Raw genomic sequence first — 24,405 nt, forward strand, 5'->3', positions numbered from 1 at the left:
GCATCCTGGGACGTCCAGCAACTCATCGACTTTGATGAGTCCACCGGGTCCCGGAGCACAGAGAGCCCCGCCTGGGCCGCGGGAGGAACCGGCCCGCCCCCAGCCCCCAGCCCCGCCCCACCAAATTTAAGACCCCAGCTGATTGCTGGGGCAGCTCCAGGCCGGCAAGCCTCGCTCCCTTTTGCAGGACCTCCTCACGAGCCTCTCGTGCACCCAGCACAGCCGCGGAGGCCGACTCCCTTCCCTTCGCCCATCCGAGTGAGAGCCGTGCCATGCCCACCCCCGGGCCGCTCCGCCGCCGCCGCCCGCCAGCTCCCTCGGGCTCGCCCGTGCAGCAGCCGCCGCGCTCAGGCCGCTCTCCCGCGCTCCAGCGCCGCCCGGCGGCCCCAAGATCGCCCTTGCGTGCGGCTGCTGGGAGCACCCGGGGCGTCTCCGGTGGCCTCGAGTCCTCCTTCTCTGTCGAGGCCATCCTGGCGAGGCCGAACCGGTGCGCGCCGGCCGCCTCCTGTCTCTCAGTTGCCGCCTGTACTGCCCAGGGTCTCTGGACAGCTCCCTCCCGGTCCCCGGTTCTGCCCTGGGCATGCCCGGCAGCTTGGCTGCCCACTTACCTGGGCGTGGGTCTTTATCCCTTGTGCCCCCAGTCCCCTGTACTGGGGCTGCGTGTGGCTCACCTCTGTGGCCTCCCGGGCCTCCTCGACGTCACAGGTACGGGGTGCCGGCGCCCTGGGAAATGGGGTGGTGGAGGGTGGAGAGTGGAGGCCGCGGCAATAGAGAACTAGAGAAGTCCCTGAGTTTGAGAACCAATGGTTGGAGCGAGAGACTCCCTGAGACCAGCCCTGGCACGTGGCTCAACCCCTCCCACACTGCTGAGGGGGCGAGTGGGGGCTGCGGCACAACGCAAGAGAGGTGGGTGGCCAGAGAGGAGCTCCAGAGATTGAGCTGCCGGAGGACCCAGCCTTGGTCCCGGTTCCCGCGTCCCCCGAGGCGGGAGTTTATACAGAGGCGTTTAGACTCTTCTCTCCCCTTTGGATAATGCTTTCTGGCGCAGACTCTCCCCAAGGGCGGCTCTCGTCCCGAAACGACGACCCAGCCTTTCTGGGGAGAAGCGGGTGCTCAGCAAGGTCTCCACCGCTCCAGCCTGTGGGAATGCAGGGCTCCTCAGGTAACGGCTCTGAGCCTGCTTGCTTATAGGGCATTGGGAAAGACATTGCACAGGCATGAAAAGGGCCCTGATTTGTCAATCACTTAAAGCTGGGTGAGAAGTTAACTGTTGAGGTAACTTTCTCCTCCAGCTTTACTATCCATGTACAGGAACTTGTGACATTTTGGGATGCCTGGTTCAATGCTTCCCCATTTCCCCCCAATAGAGCAAAGGCAATTCAGGGCTTAACAACCCATACCAAGATCCCTGTAACAATCTCAGCTAGTTCCTCCTCCCTGGGGGGTCCCCCATCCTGCATTTCCTCTAAGCCCTTTCAGCAGGGCATTCTCTGGCAGGTGTTGGGGACCATCTCTGGTGCCAACCTCTCATTTCCATCTGAAGATCCCTTTCTCCCTGCGACTGCACTTGGGGGCCGAGTCCATCACTCCAAGCCACGTTTTAGGAACTCTCCACACACTTGAGGTTTGAATTGCAGTTTACTACTTCATATTTCAGTTGACTCATTTTCAAGTTAGTTTTTGCATAGGTATTACATCCACAAAGGTCAAGTTTCAAAATGCATACTGAGATACATGAAGAAGAGTTTCCTCCCCCACCTCTGACCCCAGCCACCTAGTTCCCTCACCACAGGCAACCAATAACACCAGTTTCTTTACTTTTTTGGAAGCATTTTATGCATATTTAATATCCAAACACACTCACCCACATATATTTACATGCGTATTATTTCTTCATTTTTCTCTACATATTATCTGCACTGTCCTGTGCTTTATTCTTTTTCAGTTGACCATATATCTTGGAGATTTCTCCTTATCAATCCATAAAGAACTTCTTTTATAGCCAGTATGACCTATTTTAAAGATGTACTATAATGCATTTAATCAGGCCCAATGATTGTTTTCCATCTTTAGCTATTACACAACATTGCAACAAGTAACCTTAAATAGAGGATACTCCAGAATAGCTGAATTTGCTGGGTTAAAGGATCTTTGCTCATGTAATTTTGCTAGGTATTGCCAGATTGCCCTCTACAGATGTGCCCCTTAGTCTCCTACTTGCATTCTTGCCCACATAATCGTGTTACCCAATTTCTGAAACTCAGCCAAGTGATAAAAAAGAAATGGTATCCCTGTGTTGGTTCAATGTGCATTTCTCTAATACAAGTGAGATTGAGCATCTTTTCATATGTTTAACAGTCATTTGTATTTCCTTTTTGGTGAACTGCTCTTGTACCTTGCCCATTTTTCTAGTTGGTCATTTTGAAAAATCCATTGTAGAAGCTCTTTTTATATTGGAGAAATTAGCCCTTTGACTATGAGTTCCAAATATTTTTTCCTTTATTACTCTTTGAGATCATAGTGGGGTTTGTCATGCAGAAATTTAAAAAAAAAATGGTGTTGAATGTATTGATCTTTTTTGTGAGATCTACATCTTATATCAAACTTAGACTTTCCCTACTCCAAGGTCCCAAAATAATTTTCCCATGATTTCTTTTAGGCTTTTGTGGGTTTTTTGTTTTTTACATTTAAATATATGTTTCATTTGGATTTTTTTCTGGGTGCAAGGTATTAGGTGTGAACCAAGCTTAATTTTTTTCATGATGACACCCATCTGGAAATAATCCAGCTCTTTCCCAAAAGCGATGGTCTCTCGTGTAGTTATACTTTAGGGACCTTTGACTCTCCTCTTGCTGTGTGCCTGGTACAGTGCTAAACGGCTCACAAAAATCATGTTCTTAAATCCTTGTGGCATCTCTGGGAGTAGGAATTATTATCATTTTACATATGAGGGAACCAAGGCTCAAAGAGGTGGATCAACATGCCCAAGGTCCTATAGCTGGCATCGGGTGACACAGCCAGAATTCCCATCAGAGCAATGAAGGACCTTGTGGTTCAGCCTAACTTTATCAGATTCTGGAACGAGACAGGACAGATCAGGCTGTATATCCATTGGGGTTTTCCTGGTCATTGGGCCCTGCCTTGTGCAGGCATGTGGTGAGCCTGGTGGGCCCAGAGGTTGGTGTCCTGGCAGGCCACTTGCTGGGCAGCTAAGGCCCTGGCCTGGCTCCCTGCAAGGGGGCAGTCTGTCTGCCAGCCCTGGAGCCTCCCCAATGCCAGGGTAGCTGAGGGGTCTTGACACTGAAATTGCCATGTTCCTCTGCCCAGAATTCTGTCTTCCAAGATAGTCCAATGGCTCCTTCCCTCATCCTCTTCAAATCATAACCCAGGGACTGTCCCCCTTGTGGACTGGCCCACAGCTCGGTGTACTGATGGGACCTTTGTTTGTGTTAGAAAAGGGTGCTCTTTCCTCCAAGCAGATACAGCATCTTGGCAAGGGACATGGATTGGCTTGCAGAGTGGGCAGAATTTCAGACCCCAGTGACCTTCTCATCTGGGAACCCATGAGCAGGGCACAAGGTATGCAACCATACATAGTGACCCTGTTCAAATGTCACCTCAGTGAAGTGGCTGCCCTTTCTAAAGAGGTAAATTATACCTCCCGTACACATACACACTCTGTCCCCTCTCCCTGCTTTTTCTCCTTAGTACTTACTGCCATCTGGCATACTCAATAGTTAACTTATTTTCCTTGCTAACTGTCTATTTTCCCCATTTTTGAAACATTACTCCATGATGACAGAGATTTTCTGTTTTTCCCTGGAACCATGTCTGACGCACAGTAAGCACTCAAAAAGTATTTGCTGAATGCATGAAAAAAGTGAGCCTCTCGGGGTTCCTTCGCTCACCATCCCCTGGAGTTTCTTGAAGTCAAGGAAAGGGAGGGCCAGGAGAGTTGGAGTTTGGCAGTTCCTTCTGGGGATCAGAGGTCAAGCCATTCAACTGGAGAGAAGCAGAGGCAGAAGTAGGTTTATAGCACTGTCCCTTCTTTCTCTTTTATTTGTCTTCTCTTATCTGTACACAGTTTCTTCTTACTCTGCCTCTTGCTCATTACCTGGCTAAGGGAAAAGCAGGGAAGTGGAGCCATGTGCTTTTCCTTTCTCCTCCAAGATGGGTGGTGGGTGCTGGCTAACTTCCCTTCCTGTTGGTTACTCTTTAGGCTTGGAGCTGGCCCACCACCCAGGTCTTTGGAGTCCCCCAGACTGGGTCCCAGCCAAGGACCTTCCTGACACTGAAAGATGCCACAAGAGGGTTCGGACTGTGTTTAGCTTTGAGCAGCTGGAAGAGTTGGAGAAAGTGTTTGCAAAACAGCACAATCTGGTGGGGAAGAAGAGGGCCCAATTGGCAGCCCAGCTCAACCTTACGGAGAACCAGGTGGGAGCAGGTGCTCTGGTAGAGCCTGGGTTGCACCCTGGGACAGACACTACCCCCTGGGAGGCTTGAGATGGAGGGTCGGAAGAGGACACAAGCCTTCCTCTGTGCCAGGCTGCTGGGGGAGATAAGCCCTAACCATTGGCACTCTCTCCATATGATGAGAAAAACAGTCCCATGTGAAATCATATTATGGGAAGAACACACGATGCTACTCTAGATATTAATCAAGAACTATATAATCTTTCAAGGCTAAATAAAGAGCAGACAGTAAAGTTAAGAAGATATTCAAGGGACTAGATGTTTAAAAATAGTAAGAACTTCCTTAACCCCATTTTCCCCTCCAGCTATTGCACAATTTCTCTGCTGCTTTCACAGACAAACTTCTCAAATACTTGTTCTGTTCACCCTCAGTGTCCTCACTCCCAATTCACTCACTCCAATAAGACTTCTTTCCCTACCATTCCATCAAAGCTTCTCATCAAGGTCTCTAATGACTTCCATGCTGCTAAAGCCAACAGATGCTTTCCTTTCCTCATTTACTCCACCACCCAGCAGCACCTATACAGTTGACCACATCTTCCTTTATTGAAACATGCTCTTGTCTTGGCTTCCAGGACATCCATTCTCCTGTTTTTTCTCCTGTCTTCTTTGCACTCTACTTTTCCCCTCTGTGACCTCAACTCTGTCTCTCCAGATCTCCTCTATCCCCAGGGTTTTAAATTCCGTCTATAAGCCAACAACTCCCAAACTTGTATCCTCAGCTCACCCCTCTCTTACGACTTGTACAACTGACTGCCTATTTAATGTCTCCACCTGGATGTCCCAAGGGCAGGTATTTCAAACTTAACAACTCTAAACCTCAGCTCTTTTTTCTTCCCAAATCTGTTCCTTTCCTTATAAATGCCCCACCATACACCCAGTTGCTCAAAAACCCCTAGGCATCCTTGACTCCTTCTCTCCCACTTGTCACCTCCACCTACAAAATAACAGCAGGAATCTGTTTGTTTCTCCATTGCCCCTAGTTCCCACATCCCCAGCTCTACCTGGATTACTGCAATAGTCTCCCAACTGTTTCCCTGCTTCTGCTTTAATCCATTCTTCATAGAGCAGCCAGATGTGCAAGTCACTTGAAATGTAAATAAGATGCCATGTCCCACTTGAGAACCTCAAAGTTGACACTCTTTATCCATGACCTTCAAAGGTTGGTGGTGATCTGTCTCTGTTAGTCTGACCCACTTGCCCTCTCTTCACTTTCTCCCCACTCCCCCCTCCTTTGTTTCAGCCATGCTATCCCTTCTCTGGTCATCAAACAAGCCAAGTCTGATTTCACCTTAGAAACTTCCTACAGATTGTTCCCTGCCTCAGCTGGCTCTTCTCTCTTCCCACAAGGCTGGCCTCTCACCCTCTGAGCCTCAGCTTAAATACTGGTTCCTCAGGGAGGGTGCCCCTACCCAGCTCCGTTCCTACCCCTATTTGTGTTTATATATCACACTGGTTCTTTGTATGTTTTATCAGTCTCCCTCTACCAGCCTGAGCTCCTTTGGAAGTACTGTTGGCTCATCACCTAGGGCAAAGCTTGGCATAGAGGAGCTCAATGAATAATTGTGGAATGAATTGTAATTATAGGGAAGAATGTTTGGAGAGATATTTCCCTTAGAAGGAAGGGCATGTTTGTAGTAGGCAGATAGGGGTGGGCACTCTACGAATTGGGGTGCAACAAAAACTTCTGGTCATATTCTGATCTCTGTCTACCACCCCAATTATAGGTGAGGGTCTGGTTCCAAAACCGCAGGGTCAAGTATCAGAAGCAACAAAAACTGAAGCTGTTGGCACCATCTGCCGTGGTTACCTTTCCCACCCAGCCCTCCAGCAGATCTCACACCAGCATCAAGAGTGAAGACATCAAGTCAGGAGTGGGCAGCTGAGGACTGGGACAGAGGCTGTACCCAGTATGTCTGGGCTAGTCCTTCTTGGGGGGACCCACTGGGCCTCCCTGCCCCACATTTGGATTTTGGTTTGCCAGTGAAGGAGCCTTCCCAGGGTAACAAGGCCTCAGAGGAAACTGTCTGCCCTCTTTTCTATACTGACTCCTAAGAGGCTGGAATAATGTACTGGTCAGAGGCACAAACTCTGACCTTCAGCTCTGTGTCCTTGGCTAAGTTCCCGAACTTCTGAGCCCTTTTCTTCATCAATATAATGGGTGTGTTCATAATTTATATCTCCCAGGGATGAAATGAAGTCTGCAAAGCCCTTCAAATGTTCCAAGCCTGGTGCTAAGTGTGAAATAACTGTTAAAGGTTCTAGGCTCTCCACACCTGGGAGAGTGGTGCCCACACCAGCCCTGGTCTCCTCAGGGATTCATCTTTTCCTGGCCTGGCTGTGAAGAAAGGGCCCCTGAATCAGTGTGTGGGCACAAAAGATTCTTCCCTGCTTGGGGTGGTGGGGCTGAGAGCAAGGAGGAGAGAAAGGTAGCCTACTTCTTGCATTTCCCAACGTTGCTTGTTTTGTCTGAGCTTTTACCACTCTTAGAAGGAGCTCTCTAGCAGAGCTGCCTCCTTACAGCAGACAGGCTCTACCCACATGCCCCTCTCCGCATTTGTATATACGGTAGAGAAGTCTGACTCTGTCTTTGCCAAGGCTGGCATTTTATCATTAACTGCTGTATTTTCACATGATGGTTGTTATCTCTCTCCCTTTCCTTCTCAGGAAATCTGCTTGGTTTCCTACTAAGAAACCTGGCTGTTAGCTAACTCCTGTGAAGCCTGCCTCTGGCATTTTTGGAACTGGTTTCTGTAGGAGGCTCCACACACCTGGGCCCACTTCTTTTGAGAGTACAGATTCAGAATCTAGAATGGCCCCTGGGGGTGGAGGTGAGAAGAGAAGGCTATCCCTTGGTGGAAGGCCTGCTCTGCCTCCTGGTGGTGCGAGACCGTCCTGGCTGCTTTCAAGGATGCAGTTTCTACGGAGGAAAAGCAGAGAGCAGAGGGGTTCCCCAAGAACCATCCTCTCCCCACACCAGGCCCCGGGCCTGAAGAGGGCTGGCATCCGAGCCGGCTTCAAGAATCCTTCTCCATCCCTGTCAGTCAGGAAAATTCTTCCTAGTGCTGGACTTAAAAGAACCAGCCGCACCTGGCTCTTCTGGAAACACCTGCATCGACTCACCTGTTCAGAGTTACTGGGTTCTACCCAACCCCAAAATGTTACCATGAGACCACAGCAGATGTAGGCGCAGGTCCATTCTCAAGGAACACAGAACCAATAATGAAACAAGGAAAAAAAATAACAGGGCGTAGTGTTCAGACCAGGCCAGGCTGTGGGGACGGATGCTATAGATCAGTGGTGTGCAGCTTTTTGAGGTCCTGAGGGAGAGAAAGGCGCCCCTCCTGATAAAGAGGTGTATGCTGGCCACCAAGACACAGACGGGCGCAAAACCGCAGATGAAAAAAACACAAAGGCAGGCGCAGCCACACGCAGTCAACGAACCGGTCGGCCAACATTCACACAGTCCAAAGGGACCCGAGTTCGGACTCGCTAGGGCACTAACCCTCGGAGCTTTGACTATGGCATCCCGGGGCGGGGCCGAAGAGGGGCGGGGCCTCCCGGGTCGAGGTGGGGTCAAGGGTCAGAAGGCGGAGGCGCCCCAAGATGGCGGCCTCCATGTGCGACGTGTTCTCTTTCTGCGTGGGCGTGGCGGACCGGGCCCGGGTCGCAGTGGAAGTTCGCTTTGTGAGCAGCGCCAAGGTGAGGCTGGGACGGGCTCCGCCGGGAGCCCCCAAACTGTCCGGCCTTAGAGACAGGCTCCCGCCACCCCATGTTCAGAGCCTAGATACCCTCTGCCGCTCGGACGCGGTGGCCCGGCTCCTGCCCGCGGCCTGGGGGCTCCGTGCCGGATCCCCGCGCGCAGACTCTGGGCGCGGTCACGCGGTAGACCCGGGCCTCCGGGGTCTCGGGTTACCCCTCCCCTCGGGAACCCGCCCGCCAGCCAGCGGCCAGGCTCCGGGTTTTCCGGGAGTGGCTGGGGGCCTCCCAGCCTCCTGGTCTAGGCGTGGGGATTTTGCTGCCGGGCCTCGGGACTCGTTGAGCAGAAGAAACTGAGATATTAAAAAGCATGGGTCTTCAGGGCACGTTCACTGTGAGGTTTGGGTAGGGAATGAGGAGTGAGGCCGTAGGTGCCAAGGAACTTGGACTGAACTGGAGTCCGACGGCCGAGGGAGCATTTGAAAGGTTTTAAGCAGGAGTGGCATGGATTTTGCATTTCTTACTATGGAGTTTTTCAGAAGTTCGTGTAGAAAAAAATAGAAAATGCACATAAGAAAAAAAAAAATCGATTCATAATCTTATCATGCAGAGATTACTGAATGACTTTTTATACTTATGCACATATAGGTATATTAAAATTATGTTTTTAGAAGCTGCTTTTTGATGCAGGAATGAGTCAATATCAACACACCTATTTGTACGTAATTCTTAACTGCTGAGTAACATTCTGTTCATGGAAGATTCATGTTCACTCAACCAACCTCTTATGGACATTATGTTGTGTCTGATTGCACTCCTGGGGTCAAAGGAATTGGAGCTCAATTCCTCTGCACACATCCCATGTTCTCTCCAGCTCTGAGTAGTTTCGTTCCTAGTTATCTTTGCCATTCGAAATGGTATCATTTTGTTTTCACTTACATTTGTTTATTAGGAATAATTTATCATGTACAATCGCTGTGTGTGTCTTTGGTCCTTGCCCAAGATGTCAGCCCTCTTAAATCATTTGTCTTATCCTGCTCTCAGCTTCATACTGATCCAGTTTCCCAACCCAGCCTTCCACTGTGCTCTTTCCACTCCGTAGCTTCTGGAGTACTCTTTCTATGGTAAATTGTGTCAATTGCTCACATCCTCTCCATCCCAGGGCCTCTGGACCTCCTGGTTGATTTCAGTAACCACATGCTATTTCTCCTTACAGTTTGATGGTGTTTAGTTCCTGCATCCTAGTGGGCAGTGATACTCACCTGTATTTAGCCCCCTATTTCTCAGCTTCCTTCTCTCTTCTCTTCTGCCCTCTCACACCACCACTTCAGCTACTCTGCTTACCCAGTTGACCTGTCTCAGCTTTCTATCAAAATCTCAATTCTCAGCAAAAAGGTGCCCTTTTATGCTGGCACCTGATCTGCCCCTGAAAAAAATTACATACCTTCCCAAACTTGGCAACAAGATGGATTATCCTGCTCTTTTTTGCATGTATATTCATCAAGTGAGATTGGTTTGTGATTTTTTTTTTCTTTGTGCTGTCTTCACGTTACCACAGTGGGGTTATGCTTGTTCTTTTTGGTAAAATGGAAAAGCTTTCCATTTTTTTCTCTGTTATTGAATAGTTTAAATAGAATGAGAACTACTTATTTGAATGTTTGAGAGCTTTCTCATGAAATCATATACACTAGGGGTCTCCCGCGGGAGTATTAACCACTTTCTCTATTGCTTCTATGGATATTGGCAGAAATGATTTTCAAAAATTTACCCAACTACTACTCCAGGGACATGACCAATCAGAAAAGAAACCTGACCAGGTACAGTAGATGCCAGCCAATTTGCCCTCTTGATTACCACCAGTCAGGCATCAGCACTGGTTATTGTTCTGTCTAGGCTTTTTTCCCTTTGAATTCAGTTTCAGTCATACATATTTTTCTAGAAAAATTATCCATTTCACCAAAATTTTAACATTAACTACATAGCCATGGAGTTTTGCACAATTTTCTCTTAAAACTTATTTTTCAAAATGGAAATATCTTTGCATGGTTTGTCTCCTTTCCCTTCAATTGAGTCATCTCTAACCCCCTTGATAATATAAATTAGAGCTGTTTTTCTTGAAATATTTAATCTGTTTTGGGATCTGATCCTCCCCCTCTCCTTTTCTAATGCAATTTTATTGAGATATTCACACACAAACAATCCATCCAAAGCCACAATCAGTGGCTCACAGTGTCATCACATAATTGTGCATTCATCACCACAATCAATTTTAGAACATTTTCATTACTCTGGCAGGGGTGGGGTGGGGGTTGTGTGTGTGTGTGGAAACAGCCCATACTCCTGATCCCCCCATCATTGATCCCTAGCATGGGTATGGTACATTTATTATTGCTGATGAAAGAATATTATGATATTACTGTTAACTATAGCCCATAGTTTACAAAATGTTTGCTTTTTTCCATATACCACTCTATTATTAATTCCTTGTTGTAGTGTTGTACATTTGTTCTAGTTCATGGAAGAAATTTTTAATATATGAACTGTTAATCTCAGTCAGTGTCTACCACAAGATTTACTAAATTATACAGTCCTATCTTTTAACCTCTGGCTTTCCTTCTGGTGACATATGACTCTAAACTTCCCTTATCAATCACATTCATGCACAATTCAGCCCTGCTAATTATACTCATAATAATGTGCTATCATCAGCCTCGTTCTATTTCCTGGTATCCCGTGTTCTAGAGTCTGTGTCTATGAGTTTACATATCCCTTTGTTTTGATTACTAAATATTTTCTGCTTTGATCCTCCAGAAAGAGGGAGAGGGAGAGCTATATTTATTCAATATTGAGATTTGAGATGGTCAGGGATAATTTGGGTCCCTGTTAATGTTATTTTGTCCCAGAGGGGAAGGCCAAGTTTCCATTTTGCTAGATTGGGTCCCAAGGGCTATGAGGTGTAGGGGGCGGGCTTCCAGGAAGACAGTCAAGTTTGTGTCCATGGCTTTGCCCAGTGGTTTTGTCTTACATCCCTCTCTACTATTAGAAAGATGCGTCGAGTTTGTCACAAGATTGAGGTTTATGACTCTTGGGTTGCTTGGGGCCTGTCGTGGTCTACATATCCCTGCTGCTCTGTGGTTGGGTCGTGTCCCTGTCTGACCAGAGCACCTGTAACTAGAAGGAAACACCTGTGCTACCTGGGAGGCCGCAGTGTGATGGGACATTTCATTGTTGTCAAGCAGTTATTATTTTTTTTACCTCCCTTTGTGGCAGCTCAGTCCTGGCAAGGGCACCATCCCTCTTCTCTAAGGGAACAGTGGGAATAAGTGCCCTTCAGGGCCAGCAACTCTGCCTGGGTTCTGAAGCCATTTCCTGAGGCCCTTGGCACATTTGAGAGATGGCAATTCAGAGACTGTTTTTCTCATCCTTCATCCCTTACACACTGCGTACAGTACTTTAGACCAGTGGCCTTCAAACTTTAACCTGCATATGAGTCACCAGGATCCTGTTAAAATGCCAATTCTAATGGAATGATTTCTAAATGTTGTGTTAATTTCTTTTTTTTCTTTAATTAATTAAAAAAAAAAAAGCCAATTCTGATTCAGTAGGTCTGGGGTGGGGCCTGAGATTCTGCATTTCTGACAGTCTTCTAGATGATACCAACATTGTTGGTTCCTGGACTGCACTTTGAGTAGTAAGGAGCTAGAGCATCTGAGGCATTTGATTGTGTCCTGGAAATGACTTGGTAGGTACTATTTTAATGCTTACTTTTCACATGGGAAACCTGTGCAAAGTGAAGCAATCAGCTCAAGGGCACACAGAAAGTTCACATTCATATCCATGTTAGAATAAACTCATTCCTTTTGGAGCAAGACCTGAGCACTCATTGGGTGCCAGGTCCTCTGCAAGTGCCACAGGTACACAGTCAACCAGGGAAGTAGGGCACACTCTTCCTCCCTCTCCCATGGTGTAGGATTTCTCCACAACTCTGAGTAGCAGCAGCATCATTCTGGGATCCTGGAGTAGCATATGGGTGACTCAGAGAAGGCTGCCCTGCTGTCACCCAGGTACAGGAGGCCTCAGCCTCCTATGAGCCTTGGCCCTGCTTTAGCCACTCTAAAAATTTTCCTCCTGGGAGTATTCTGAGATGTGTGCCACAGAGGTTCCTTCCACATCCCTATCCCTTTGCTCTGTTTGGGATGAAAGAGGTAAAGGTCAGAGCTGCATTTCCAGTGGAGGCAGTTATGGAGGGTGCCAACCATTCTCCAAGAACTCTCCAGAGACAGAGGTGAGGCTGGATGGCCCTCCAGGAGCCCTTGGAGCTCTGTCCTTTGTTACTTCTTATATCCATCTTATTTCCTCTCTGCCCTCTCAGGGAAAGGGGCTGTTTGCCACACATCTGATCCGGAAGGGGGAGACCATCTTCATAGAACGGCCCCTGGTAGCTGCACAGTTTCTTTGGAATGCACTTTATCGCTACCGAGGTAAACACATCTCGCCCACTCCTCATGGCTGCTGGGCTCAGGTGCCTTTGTGCCTGGGAAGATGCATGTATGTGCTGGCTGGTATCTCATTCCTCGTGGCTGCTGGGCCCAGGTGCCTTTGTGCTTGGGAGGAACTGCTGCCTTCCCTTGGGAAAACCGTGCCTGAGAACCACACTTCTGTCCAATCTTAGGCCATTTGGGCTGTGAGCCTGCAGTAAAGTTGGCTCCCAAGTGTGGGAAAAGTTTAGTCCCGTGGGGGTGGGGGGTGAGCTCAGAGTCTCATTGAAGAGAAGGTAGAGTCAGGCAGGAGGGGCAGGGGCTCCTGAGGGAGGATGGGATTATCTACCTTTGGATACATGTGAAATTCATTCATTCATTCATTCATTCATGCCATTCACTGATGTAGTCATTCATTCACTCACTTCCCAAACTTTTATTATGCACCTGCTCTGTGCTAGGCCCAATTTTATCCCTGGGCATGCTGCTCTGAAAAGGACAGGCATGGCTCCTGCTCGCAAGACACTAACAGTGTCATACTCTCACCCTCAGCCTGTGACCACTGCCTTCGGGCCCTGGAGAAGGCAGAGGAGAATGCTCAGAGGCTGACAGGGAAGCCAGGCCAGGTTCTGCCTCACCCAGAGCTGTGCAGTGTGCGGAAGGACCTCCACCAGAACTGTCCCCACTGCCAGGTAAGCATCCCCATGGGGTATACCTGCAAGGGGCAGGTTGGGAAGGTCTTAACTGAACTCCTTTTGGGAAGACAGGAGTGAAAACAGACTTAGTCATGGTTCTTGAGTGTCACAACATAGGGTAAGATATTGAAAAGGCTTATTGTTTTCAGTCCTTTCCTCCTTGTCTTAGTTATATTGTCTAGAAAATGCACTTGGTGGGAGCTGGCTTTCTTTCCCCTCTGCCTGGCAGGGGCTCTCCCCTCTGATTTTCCTGGTTTTAAGAGCCTGGGATAGGTTATCCTCTCTCACCTACCCCCAGAGCATCCTGTACTTTCTCATTGCACAATCCCACTGAGCTGCTGCTCAGGAGCTGCTTGGGGAAGGAATGGAGATGGAGGTGGTGAGGAACCCCTGAGCTGTCTGTGCCTGGCCCTCTGAGTGTGCTGACCTGTACCTCCCCTGACAGGTGATGTACTGTAGTGCAGAATGTCGGCTGGCAGCTGCTGAGCAGTATCACCAGGTCCTATGCCCAGGCCCCTCCCAGGATGACCCCCTGCATCCTCTCAATAAGCTGCAGGAGGCATGGAGGTAAGTTACATTTCCTCTCTTTCCTTTATCCCTCCCTTCTTGCCTGGCTCAGCAGATGCAGCCATCTTTCTTAAGTTACTATCCCCCAGATTTCCCCTTCATTTTTAGTGTTAAACAGAGGTCCAGTAGTCCTGTTACCCAATCCCTTGCCCTTATTCTGAGTTGCCAGTCCTACTGTCCTCAGCCTTTTCCACACTCCCAGAAAGGTCCTCCATTAAGGATGCAAAGTCCTTCCCAAGTCCTTGCCAAAGTCTTTCTCTCTTTGATTATAGGTGAAATTGGTAAGAAGAATTCTTTGTAGCAATTAGACTGGGCTTCTATGAACTCAGCTATTGGGGAGGGAATTTTTAGTCCAAAGTTTTTTCTCTCTGTCCAGGAGTGTTCATTACCCCCCTGAGACTGCAAGCATCATGCTGATGGCCCGGATGGTGGCCACAGTGAAGCAGGTGAGCCCACCTCATCCTTCCAGGGAAGCTGACTCTGGCTTCCCAAAGGAGAACTGCTTGCTATGTAAAATGTCAGGAGTTTGCTAACCAAAAATCAGGACTGGGGAGTGGGAAAGCCTGTCCTCTTTGGTCTATGAAAGGATTTCTTATGCAACAGCAATTGATGCATTTGATTTATAGGCACCACCTTTTGAGGATTGTGTCTCTTACATAAAGCAAGAGAAACCACCGTGACCCCAGCTATCAAATATTGATAGCCTTATTCTTCTATTTTTCCAAGCATTATTGAGTTAACTAGCTTGGCTCCAGTTGGGGAGATGGTTGGGGGTGGACAGAATTGGGAAGGTCTCCCAAGCTGAGGAAGGGTCTACCTAGAAGCTCACATTTGGCTGGTGTTTACTTGATGGTTGGGGCTGTAAGAACCCTACCCGTCCTACTGGAGTGCCAGTAAGAAGTGGGTCATCTATGAGTCTGTCTGTGTGCACACCCATATAGGCACATGTGACTCTTGCATGTATTTGCTCACTGCAGGCTAAGGATAAGGATCGTTGGATCAGGCTCTTCTCCCAATTCTGTAACAAAACAGCCAATGAAGAGGAAGAAATTGTCCACAAACTCCTTGGAGACAAATTCAAGGTTGGTCTTCTGCTGTCAGTCCCCCTCCAATAGCCTAGGATGTCTAGTCACCTGATGGAATCCATATTTGGTCCCCTCTCAGCCATAAGGAAGGGGTTAGAGCTTGTATCCAAAAATTGATTCACAGGATTTGAATTCCTGCCACTATTTAACTTCATGACCTAATGTGGACCTGAAAATGGGAAGTGGGGAAATGGGGTGGTGACAGAGGAAGGGGGCACTGGGCACATTGGTCCTGAGAGTGCTCTTTACATTAGATGAAGGTAGGTAGAAACCCTATGATAGAAGAGCAGTGGGCAAATCTGCTATAATGGGAAATTGAGGGTTGGAGGTCCACAGAGTCAGGGAGCAGAGGGAAACAGGAGAATTTTAACTTTCAGTTTACTGAGTACCCACTCCCAGAGTTGCTAATTCTCACTGAGGACATCAGAGTTCCATGCAGGAGCTGCCTGAGGGTGGAGGCAGGAGGTGGGTGGGCCTTCCTACAAGGAACTCTGAGGTAAGGAGGGGAAGAGCTGAGCTGGTTTGGAGGACAGGTTGGAGGATCCTGGAGGTTGGTGGTGCACATAGATATTCCAGGCCAACGCTACCTCCGTCTTGCTGCTGCAAATGCTGGAGAATAGGAGAAGTTGGGTTCACCACTCTGGGTTGGAGCAGACCTGTAGACTGGGGATAAGGACTCTGTGGCCTTCCTTTGCCCCAGGGAAAGCTGGTCCTTTTTCCTTCCCTCACCTGGTCTTCGGGGCCCTGCCTGGGTACTAATGGGAAGTCCCCAGGGATGCAAGTCTCTACCTGCTTCCCCTCAACCAGGGACAGCTGGAACTTCTGCGAAGACTCTTCACAGAGGCCCTTTATGAGGAAGCACTGAGCCAGGTTAGTGTGGGGAGGGTGGGTTCCATGGCCTCTTAGTCTCTTCAGCTCTCCAGGAGCAACCGAGCTCAGCCTCTCCTATTAGGGCAGCTGAGCCAGAGTGAATTGCTCTTCTGGAGTGGGGGTGCGACTGACCTACAGAAGACTTCCTGAATAGAGGGTTGCATCAGAGAGAAAAGCAAGTGGCTATAACCTAGAGTGTTTATCTCTCATTTTCCTCTGCAGTGGTTCACTCCAGATGGATTCCGATCTCTCTTTGCTCTTGTTGGGACTAATGGCCAAGGAATCGGGACCAGGTTAGGAGCTAACATTCCAGGGCGATTAGACTTATTCCCCAGGGCTTGAATGGGAGTTTGAGAAAGGTAGCCACAGCTTCTTTAAAGAAGCTGTGGTGGGTTGACTCTGTGGTTAGCATGCTGTATCAGACACTGAGGTGGGAATCAGAAAGAACGAGGCAGTGGAATCTGCTCTTGGGAATCTTGGTCTTGATACAAAGAAGGAATGGAGTGGGGGTGGGAAACCCTTTTTCCTGGGCTTAACTTGCCTGGAGGTGGAGAGTCATATGACTTGGGCCTTCTTTTCTCCAACTATGGGCTGCCTGGAACCCCTAGCTCCCTGAGCCAGTGGGTCCATGCCTGTGATGCTCTGGAGCTGAAGCCTCAGGACCGTGAGCGGCTGGATACCTTCATTGACCAGCTCTACAAGGACATCGAAGCAGGTTGGTGAGACAGGGTCTTGGCCCCAGCCAACCTTGGAGCTCTCCCTCTCCCTGTAGTCACATGGCAGGCACACAGCCCTCCCCCAGGAAGCTCTGATATCTACCTCCAGTAGGGTAGATATCACTGCGTGCCTGTTGGGAGCTTCAGAGCTGTTCACAGTACACACAGATGGCCCCAAGATCCAGGCAGAGACTTGATGCTGAGAGGAGGGGGTTGCTGAGAAAATAGGGTGATGTTGTTTATAGCAAAGCAAGGTTTGTGCCTCAGAGAAGCAAGTTTGAGTAAAATGGTGAAGACCAGGTTTGGTAGTGTGGCAGATGGCATACCTACTTTGCTTTTCCCACTTGTAAAATGGATAAAATATTGCCTGCCTGTTACTATCTTACAGCAACTGGCGAGTTTCTGAACTGTGAAGGATCTGGCCTCTTTATGCTTCAGAGCTGCTGTGAGTCATGGCACTGAGGAGGGGTGGTCCTGGGGGCATTTCCTCCTTGGCCAGGAGGCCTTGAAGCCACAGTTAATCTCTCCCGGTTAGCCCTTTCAAGGCTGGTGGGCTTGAATGGGGAGCAGGGTTAGGTCTGAGCTTCCTTAGAGAATCCCCTGGGGCCTTTTTATTCCATCATTTATTCATTGGTTCATTTAACTGATCATACTTTAATATATGTTAATCTGTAATACTTCCTAGCAGGCCAGGCTTTGTGCTAAGGCAGGGCATAGAGCTCTGAATCTTGCAAAGGGATGCCTGGACTTTGCCCTGGGGGGCTTGGTAGACCCTCAGGATCCTGCGAGGTGGGAGATTTGGCTGGAGGGCGAGTCTCATCAGCACTTGATGGGGAAGGGCAGATCCAGCTTGGGCAGTTGCCTTTTTCAGATCTCAGCCTTCTACCCTTTGGTTTTTTCCCATAAATTCTTCCTCCCAGGCTCTAGGGCCATTCAGGTCTACCCAAACTGGGTTCTTAGGAGGCCTGGCGAAGTAAGTGGTCTGGTGTGGGCATCCCTCCCAGAGTCTTGTCGTTCCCTTTGCAAGACACTGGGGAGTATGGTGTGGGAGTGCATTTGATCTGTGCCTGGCGATCTTTAGGAAAGATCACTGGATGGGAGTCAGGGAACTTGGGTTCCAGTGTCTGTTCAGCCCCAGCAGGGCTCGGCAGACATCAGAAGACAAGAGAGGATGGAACCCAGTGCTCTGAAGAGCTGAGGCTGTTATTTTTATTAGTCAATAATCATTACCTGCCTCTTGTGACCCAGGCAATCACAGCTGTGTCCCCAATGCAGAGACCTCCTTCCCAGAAAACAACTTCCTTTTGCACGTCACTGCCCTGGAGGACATTAAGCCAGGAGAGGTAAGGGGGGCCAGAACCCCTGAGGGAGGAGGAACAGTGGGGCTTTGCCAGTTCTCTCCAGGGATTGGGAGCAGAGTTGAACTCCCACATAAACTAGGGCATGAGTCTTTTTGCCCATGGACATGCTCTAACCCCATACCATCTCTTCACCATATAACTCCAGAAAGCTTTAGAGCAGTTTTGAAGAGAAAGCTGCATGTCCAGGTTCTTGCCTGCAGGCACCTCTTGATCAACATATCTGCAGCTTCTGGGAAGCAGGAGATGGTTCTTTGTGGCATGGGCCATGGGGGGCTGGTGTGGGTTTGGGGTCCTCCTTGTTAGCACAGTGCAGAGAGCCTGGTGATGCAAGTAGCATCAAGCTGAGGTAACCTCCAATCCCAGCCACAGACATTGGCCCATGGCTGACTTTAAGTGTGGCCTGAGGCTAACCCAGTCCCCCCTTTTTCTCAGACACCGGTTGTTGGAGCCTCAGTGGCCTTTCTGTCCCCCGTCTTAGGGGAGTGGATCCGGGTAGCCCATGATTTCGCAGCTTGGGCCTAGCTCCTAGGGATGGAGCAGTGACTGGGGAGCAGTGACTGGGGAAGCCCTCATTCCATCTAATATACAGACCCCACCTCTTCTCTGCCCTGCAGGAAATCTGTATCAGCTACTTAGACTGTTGTCAGCGAGAGCGCAGCCGCCACAGCCGCCACAAGATCCTCAGGTGCCGGTGGTGGGTGTGGTGGGCAACTGGGCTCTGGGGTCTTCTGTCCCAGTGGCTGCCTAACTTTTCACCCCCACCACCATCCCCTGACCCCCTTGCAGGGAGAACTATCTGTTTGTCTGTTCCTGCCCCAAATGCCTGGCAGAGGCTGATGAACCCAATGTGACCTCAGAGGAGGAGGAAGAGGAGGAAGAGGAAGGAGAACCAGAAGATGCAGAACTGGGGGATGAGATGACTGATGTGTGATGCTGCCCTGGCCAGAAGGGGCCGTAGCTGGAACCCTGCTGAAAAAGGGAAACCTTCCCCCAAGAGAATAGGCTTGGAAGGACCTTCTTGCTCCCATTGCCTGCTCCCCCCACTGCCAGCCCTGCCTCTGCTGAGGAGAGGACAGAGGACAGAACCTATGCATTCTGTCCCCTGCCAGACCTCATGCCCTGGACACTGCTGCTGAGTTGGCTCAGGCTCTGCGCCATCACTGAGCCCTTCAGAGTCGGCCTCCCTCTGAGGCAGTCCATTCCAGGGTGTGTGGTGCTGGGACCAAGTCAGGGCCAACGGTGTTTCTTCCCTTTGGTCCCATGGCCCACTCTCACCCAACCACCTGAGGCTTCTCCCCTCTCACCTTGCTACTGATTTATTTTGAGGGGGTAACAGAGTGGCAAATCTGAGAACAGCTTGATTTCATTGAAGCAGAAAGAGGCCCTCTCCTCATTTCCCACCTCATATATAGTTGATAAGGCCACTGCCTGACCACTGGCATAGCTGGGAGAGGCAAGAAGGAGGAACCAGGCCTCCAAAGTACCTTCCTCAAGGCTCTCTGTCCAGGACACACTGGATCTGGGTTAATACCGCCCTCTTCTCCCCAACACCCACCTTTTGGACCTCTGGGAAAGTGGAAATGGCCTCTTCCCCAGACTCCAGTTTCTGTACCTCGGGCCTTGCATCTCAGACCCTGGCCCAGTGTCTCGCATCATGGGATGTGGACGAGGCCTCAACCGTCTTCAGGAAGGACACATAGGGGCTCATCACCCCTTCCTCACAGAGCCTTCCTGCTGAGGACTCCAGCAGCATGGCTGCAAGCTGGGGGACAACAGGCCTGTGCACCTTAGTTCAGGAGGCTCAAGTCTTCCCTGGGGCCAGTTTAATGTGGGTCAGGGAGGGGGTTTCTCCTGGCCTCAATCTCCATCTTTAGGGTTTCCGCAAAAGAACACAAGTTTTCCAGAAACCTAGAAGAGTTGGACTAAAGACTCTGAGATTAGTCTCTCCACTTCCCTCATTGAGCATTACCCATTGTTCCCAGGTTGAGTGCTGTGGGAATTACTATCTGTCACTCCCCTTCCTGCCTGCTTGCCTTTCCTGAGGTGCCCGCTATACCTCCCTGCTGAAGGATCTAAGGGAGGGCAATGCCTACTCCTCAGGCCCTTTCCTGGATCATGGAGCCAAGGTAGAACTGGCATGTCTGGCCCTCTCAACTGTTAGATTCTTCCTTCACAGCACCCAGCACCTCTCTCACGCCCTTCTGCCCACTGCTCTCAGTAAAACAGTGGTGACAGGAATGCTCTGTGGAGAATGGCTTGACAGGCTGCCAAGGCACCCAGCAGTCCGTTGTAGCAGGTACAAAGGAACACAGGTTGGAACAGGTGATGGTGGGAGATGGGAGCTGCAGGTTCCCCAGTTTGGGTTCATCTCTGGTCTCATCATGCTGCTGTGCAAATGTCCCTAAAGTCCAAGAGCAAGGGCCCTGTGAACACAAGATAAGTCTTCTCCCCAGGAGTCTAAACTACTGTTGCGTAGGGCTTTCTCAACTCTTGAGTAGGAGGCTGAACTGGGATCAGAGACCAGCAGTTATTTATCTTATCTAGGCTTCAATTTCCTCTCTTTAAAACAAAAGTATGGGGCCAGACCAGTGGGCTTTGAGGGCCGCTCCCACCCCTGGTGCTCTTATTGTAGGACACACTTGCAACCCTGATGAGTAGCTTTATTGCTGAAAAGTCAGTGAGGGTTTATGGAGTCCCCAAACACTAGGTCCTTAGACCCCTCCAGCAGCTGCCGGGGCGGGGCCGGGTGGGGGGGGGGGAGAGGCTGTGAAGGGCAAAGTGAAAAGATCCTTACTGAGAGAGGCTGGAGCCAGGTGGAATGTGGCAGGTCACAGGTGACTCTCAGGCCACCTGCTTTTTACCCTTTTTCCATATACTACCCAGACGTCATGGGACCTGGTTCTTGCCTCTTCCTGTAGCATGAGACACTTGGGGCTCTAGGGAAGGAAGGCCAGTAGGGTGGCTTCCCTTCTTCAGCCTAGCCAAGGCCCAGGCCTTTTCTCCTCTATCTGCAGTCCTCCCCCCACCCCCATCCCCAAATGCTCTCCCCAATTCCCAAACAGCAAAATTCCTGGGTTGCCCCTTCCCAGTCCAGAGTTGCTTATGGTTGGAATGTGGGACCAATTCTTCTACCAGAAGGTCCAGGGTGGTTGCAGCAGCTCAAAGGTGGGGATGCTGGTGACATTGACTGGTATGGAAATGATGGCCCATGGCAGCCCATGCTGTTCCAAGGAGCGGCGGATCATGTAGCTGGGAGGGCATGAAGAAAGGTGGTGATGGTCACCCTCTTGGTACCCTGTTATGCCCCAGTGTCCCCATCACTCTAACAATTCCAGAGCTTGACTTTTTTCACCCTGGGGCACCCCAAGATGAGGCCTGAGGGAAGGGACTGGTGATTGCCCTGGGCCTCCACCCTCAGGCTGGTGCTGACAGAATCAGGGATAAGGAGCCCTCACCCATCTCGGCCGAGTAGGAAGAGGGCGGGGATGTCAGCTGTGCGCTGGGTGCTGTCCTGGATCATCTCCACATAGAAGCTGTCATTGTCAACCGCATCATCAGAGATGATCACTGCCCGCCCACCGTGCTCCTGCACCACCCGGGTCTTGGAGAGGAAGGAGCAGCCCCTGGAAGAAGTGAGACAGAAAGACAGGGTTCTAATTAGGCCATCACATGGGTGGATGGAAAAAGCACCATGGAGAATTTTTTTTTTTTAAATAATAGCTCATAAATAAATAGCCAAAAAAAATGTGGAAATTCTTAATACATTTTTAAGACCCTTAAAACAACAAATTGCCCAGAACCACCTGTTTCAAAGAACCACTAACAATGAAGATCCCAGAATCTCCCCTAGGCCCCTCCTTACCCCCTCTCCACCAGAGCGATCTGGTTTTGGATGAAGAAACCGTTGCTGAGTTCCCCACAGGCCTCTGGGGGTTCGGCAGGGACAAGGTGGATCTGTTCATACCTCGTGTGCTGAAAGACGTTGAGCCGGGTGAGAATGTAAAGAGATGCCTGTTTAGGACTAGACTGAAGCTTCTGAATTAATTGCTCCTCACAGCTTGAAGCAAACTTGGAATGGCTGCTCTGTGCCAAGCACTTAAGCATTTTTACTTCACTCCCACAAAGGCCTGTCCTCCCCCACCTTCCCTTGCTATGAGACAGGTGAGGAATGGAAGTGACTTGCCTTAAATCACATATACTAGAGGTAGAGTAATAGAAAGCCGGTGCCCTTGGTTTCTCACTATTTTGTCTGTAAAGAAGAGCTTGTCTTTCTGCAGTGCCCCTAGGAGTAGCTTGAAATGTTTCCTCCTTGCACTGTAACCCATGGAGGGCAGAGCTGAATTCTCTTCCTTTCCCCATCCCAGCCCTTGGCATGTAGCAGCACTCAGGTATTGGTTGAAGGGATGACAGGGACACTGTAACTCAGGGAAGGGGGGATTGAGGATCAGAAAGGAGGGGGCCTCCGTGAACTTACAAAGATCCCACCGAAGTCCTTGGCAGGTGTGGCTGTGAAGATATATCGAATGTCCCCAGGACTCAGCACTTGGAAGTACAAATAATCATGAATGCGTAAACCTGAAGGATAAAGGGTACAGTTGAGAGGCCTCCTGAGTATAAGCTGGTTCAGGTTCAGATCACAGATTCTGTGACTTCAACTGAGCTGGCAACAGTACGGTCCAGGGGCCCTGCCTCAGCAGATTGGACATCCTAGGTGGGTGGGATAGTTGGTCTTTGCACTGGAGACTCGCCATTCTCATATCATCCCCCTAGTCTAATTGCTATCATCTCTTGCCCTGACTGTTCAGCTTGTTAACTGGTCTACCTGTCTCCATTTTTGCTCCTTAAGGCCCATTCTTAAAACAACAGCCAGAGTTAACTTTTAAAACAAATAAAATCATGCCATCACTCACAGGGCTTCAACCTTCAACCACTTCCCTTTGCACTTAATCTTAATTCTAACCATGGTCTGTAATAAGACTCTGCGCAGTCTAACCCCTGGCCTCACCATGTTCAAGCTACACTGGCCTCTTTTATTTTCTTGACCATCCAAACTCTTCACTTCTCTGGATCTTCCTGCAAGCTGCTCCCTCTATCCAGAAGGCTTTCTATCTATACCCCACCCCACCTCCACCTCTTTACCTGGCCCACTCCTAACTCATCTTTTGAATCACAGCTTAGAAAATGTCACTTTCTCAGAGAAAGGCTCTGCCTTATGGCCATTCAAAATGAGATCTGCTTGTACTTTTTCTCCATTGGTGCTTTCAACCTAATTTGTAAGTACATAGTACACTGTCATGATTTTTTGTTTAATATTTGTCTCCTCCACTAGGGCAAGGATAAGACTAGATCCACTCAATGCTGTATCTTCAGTACCTGGGATAGTGGGTGCTCAATAAAGGTTGTTGAATGAACAAATGACAACATTTTCAGCTCCAATATCCCGAGGAAGAGAACTGCTCAAAAACCAGATTTCCCGCGAATGTGGGAACTTCAGCACACAAAGTTTAATGTGTTACCTGGTCTTAAGTCTCTGGTTTCCTTAAACTAGCGAGGTTGAGGATAGTTCCATTAGTCAACAGACTACTAAACCACTAAGGAGTGACAGGCTTGGGACTGGTTGTGGCTTTAGCTGTCCTTATCTAGTGCCCAAATCACAGCCTCCTGGTAGAGTTCATTGGCTTAGTTCTGGGCTACAGCCTTTTATCCTGGGAATGTGGACCCCCTTGGACACACTCCCAGGAAGACTTCCTGCCTTAGGGCTAAATACCCCCCTACCCAATATACAGTCTAGCCTGGCCTCTGCTTAGTCTGCGTAAATTAAGTGTGGGTCTTCGTTTGTTGTGAATATGGGTGTCTACATGTATGTGCTCATGTGGATGCATAGGCTGTATGTACAATTGTTAGGAACGTCTGCTCCTGTATATGGATGTGAGTGTTCACATATGTCTAGAGTGTAGTATCTCCAGCTGTTACTTGTGTCTCCTGGTCACATCCCTCAGTCATCTGGGTCAGCGCGAATATAGGGGCGACAGCTGCTTCGAAGCCAGTAACTGAGGACTCAGGGCCCTACCTCGCGCTGCGCCCAACGCGACTCCCTGGAGACCAGCGCCCGCCCACTCTATTTACCCGGCCCTAGGTCTGCCCCCCACTCACGGGATCCCCAAGGTGACCTGTGGCCCCCGGTCAGAGACGCATGCAAGCTGGACGGCCAGTCCCGCTCCGCGGCGCAACCCCGCCCGTTGCCGCTCACCGTGGGCCGCGACGCACGCAGGGAGCCAGAGCACGAGACAACACCAGCCCGCAGTACCCGGGACCATCTCCAGGGCCGGGCTCGGCCCTGCGCTTCCTCCCGGCACCCCACCGCGAGTCCTTCTCCAGACTTCAGTCTGACAGCTACTCCCGCCTCCCGCCCACGGGCCCGCTCTCTCCGCCTATTGGCGGACGGAAACGAGGTCCACGAC

At 49.8% G+C, this 24,405-nt stretch overlaps 3 protein-coding genes across 3 annotated transcripts; 2 read left to right on the plus strand and 1 right to left on the minus strand.

Moving 5' to 3' along the window:
* Positions 1 to 272: 272 nt before the first annotated feature.
* Positions 273 to 6,359, plus strand: NOTO (notochord homeobox). Its single transcript, XM_077134736.1, has 3 exons — positions 273 to 705; positions 4,220 to 4,434; positions 6,201 to 6,359. Exons 1-3 carry the CDS (start codon positions 273 to 275, stop codon positions 6,357 to 6,359), a joined length of 807 nt encoding a protein of 268 aa, XP_076990851.1.
* A 1,701-nt stretch (positions 6,360 to 8,060) lies between these two features.
* On the plus strand, positions 8,061 to 23,363 carry SMYD5 (SMYD family member 5). The gene is made up of 13 exons (XM_077134567.1): positions 8,061 to 8,175; positions 12,545 to 12,653; positions 13,203 to 13,342; positions 13,791 to 13,912; positions 14,289 to 14,358; positions 14,890 to 14,994; positions 15,805 to 15,867; positions 16,090 to 16,160; positions 16,476 to 16,582; positions 16,972 to 17,028; positions 17,832 to 17,926; positions 18,559 to 18,629; positions 18,731 to 23,363. Exons 1-13 carry the CDS (start codon positions 8,080 to 8,082, stop codon positions 18,873 to 18,875), a joined length of 1,251 nt encoding a protein of 416 aa, XP_076990682.1. The 5' UTR covers positions 8,061 to 8,079; the 3' UTR covers positions 18,876 to 23,363.
* On the minus strand, positions 20,588 to 24,353 carry PRADC1 (protease associated domain containing 1). Its single transcript, XM_077134568.1, has 5 exons — positions 24,195 to 24,353; positions 22,419 to 22,519; positions 21,807 to 21,916; positions 21,400 to 21,567; positions 20,588 to 21,193 (listed from the first exon to the last, which is right to left on the minus strand). Exons 1-5 carry the CDS (start codon positions 24,259 to 24,261, stop codon positions 21,073 to 21,075), a joined length of 567 nt encoding a protein of 188 aa, XP_076990683.1. The 5' UTR covers positions 24,262 to 24,353; the 3' UTR covers positions 20,588 to 21,072.
* Between the last annotated feature and the right edge of the window lie 52 nt (positions 24,354 to 24,405).

The sequence above is a fragment of the Tamandua tetradactyla genome, chromosome 17 (genome assembly GCF_023851605.1).
Source record: "Tamandua tetradactyla isolate mTamTet1 chromosome 17, mTamTet1.pri, whole genome shotgun sequence".
NCBI lineage: Eukaryota > Metazoa > Chordata > Mammalia > Pilosa > Myrmecophagidae > Tamandua > Tamandua tetradactyla.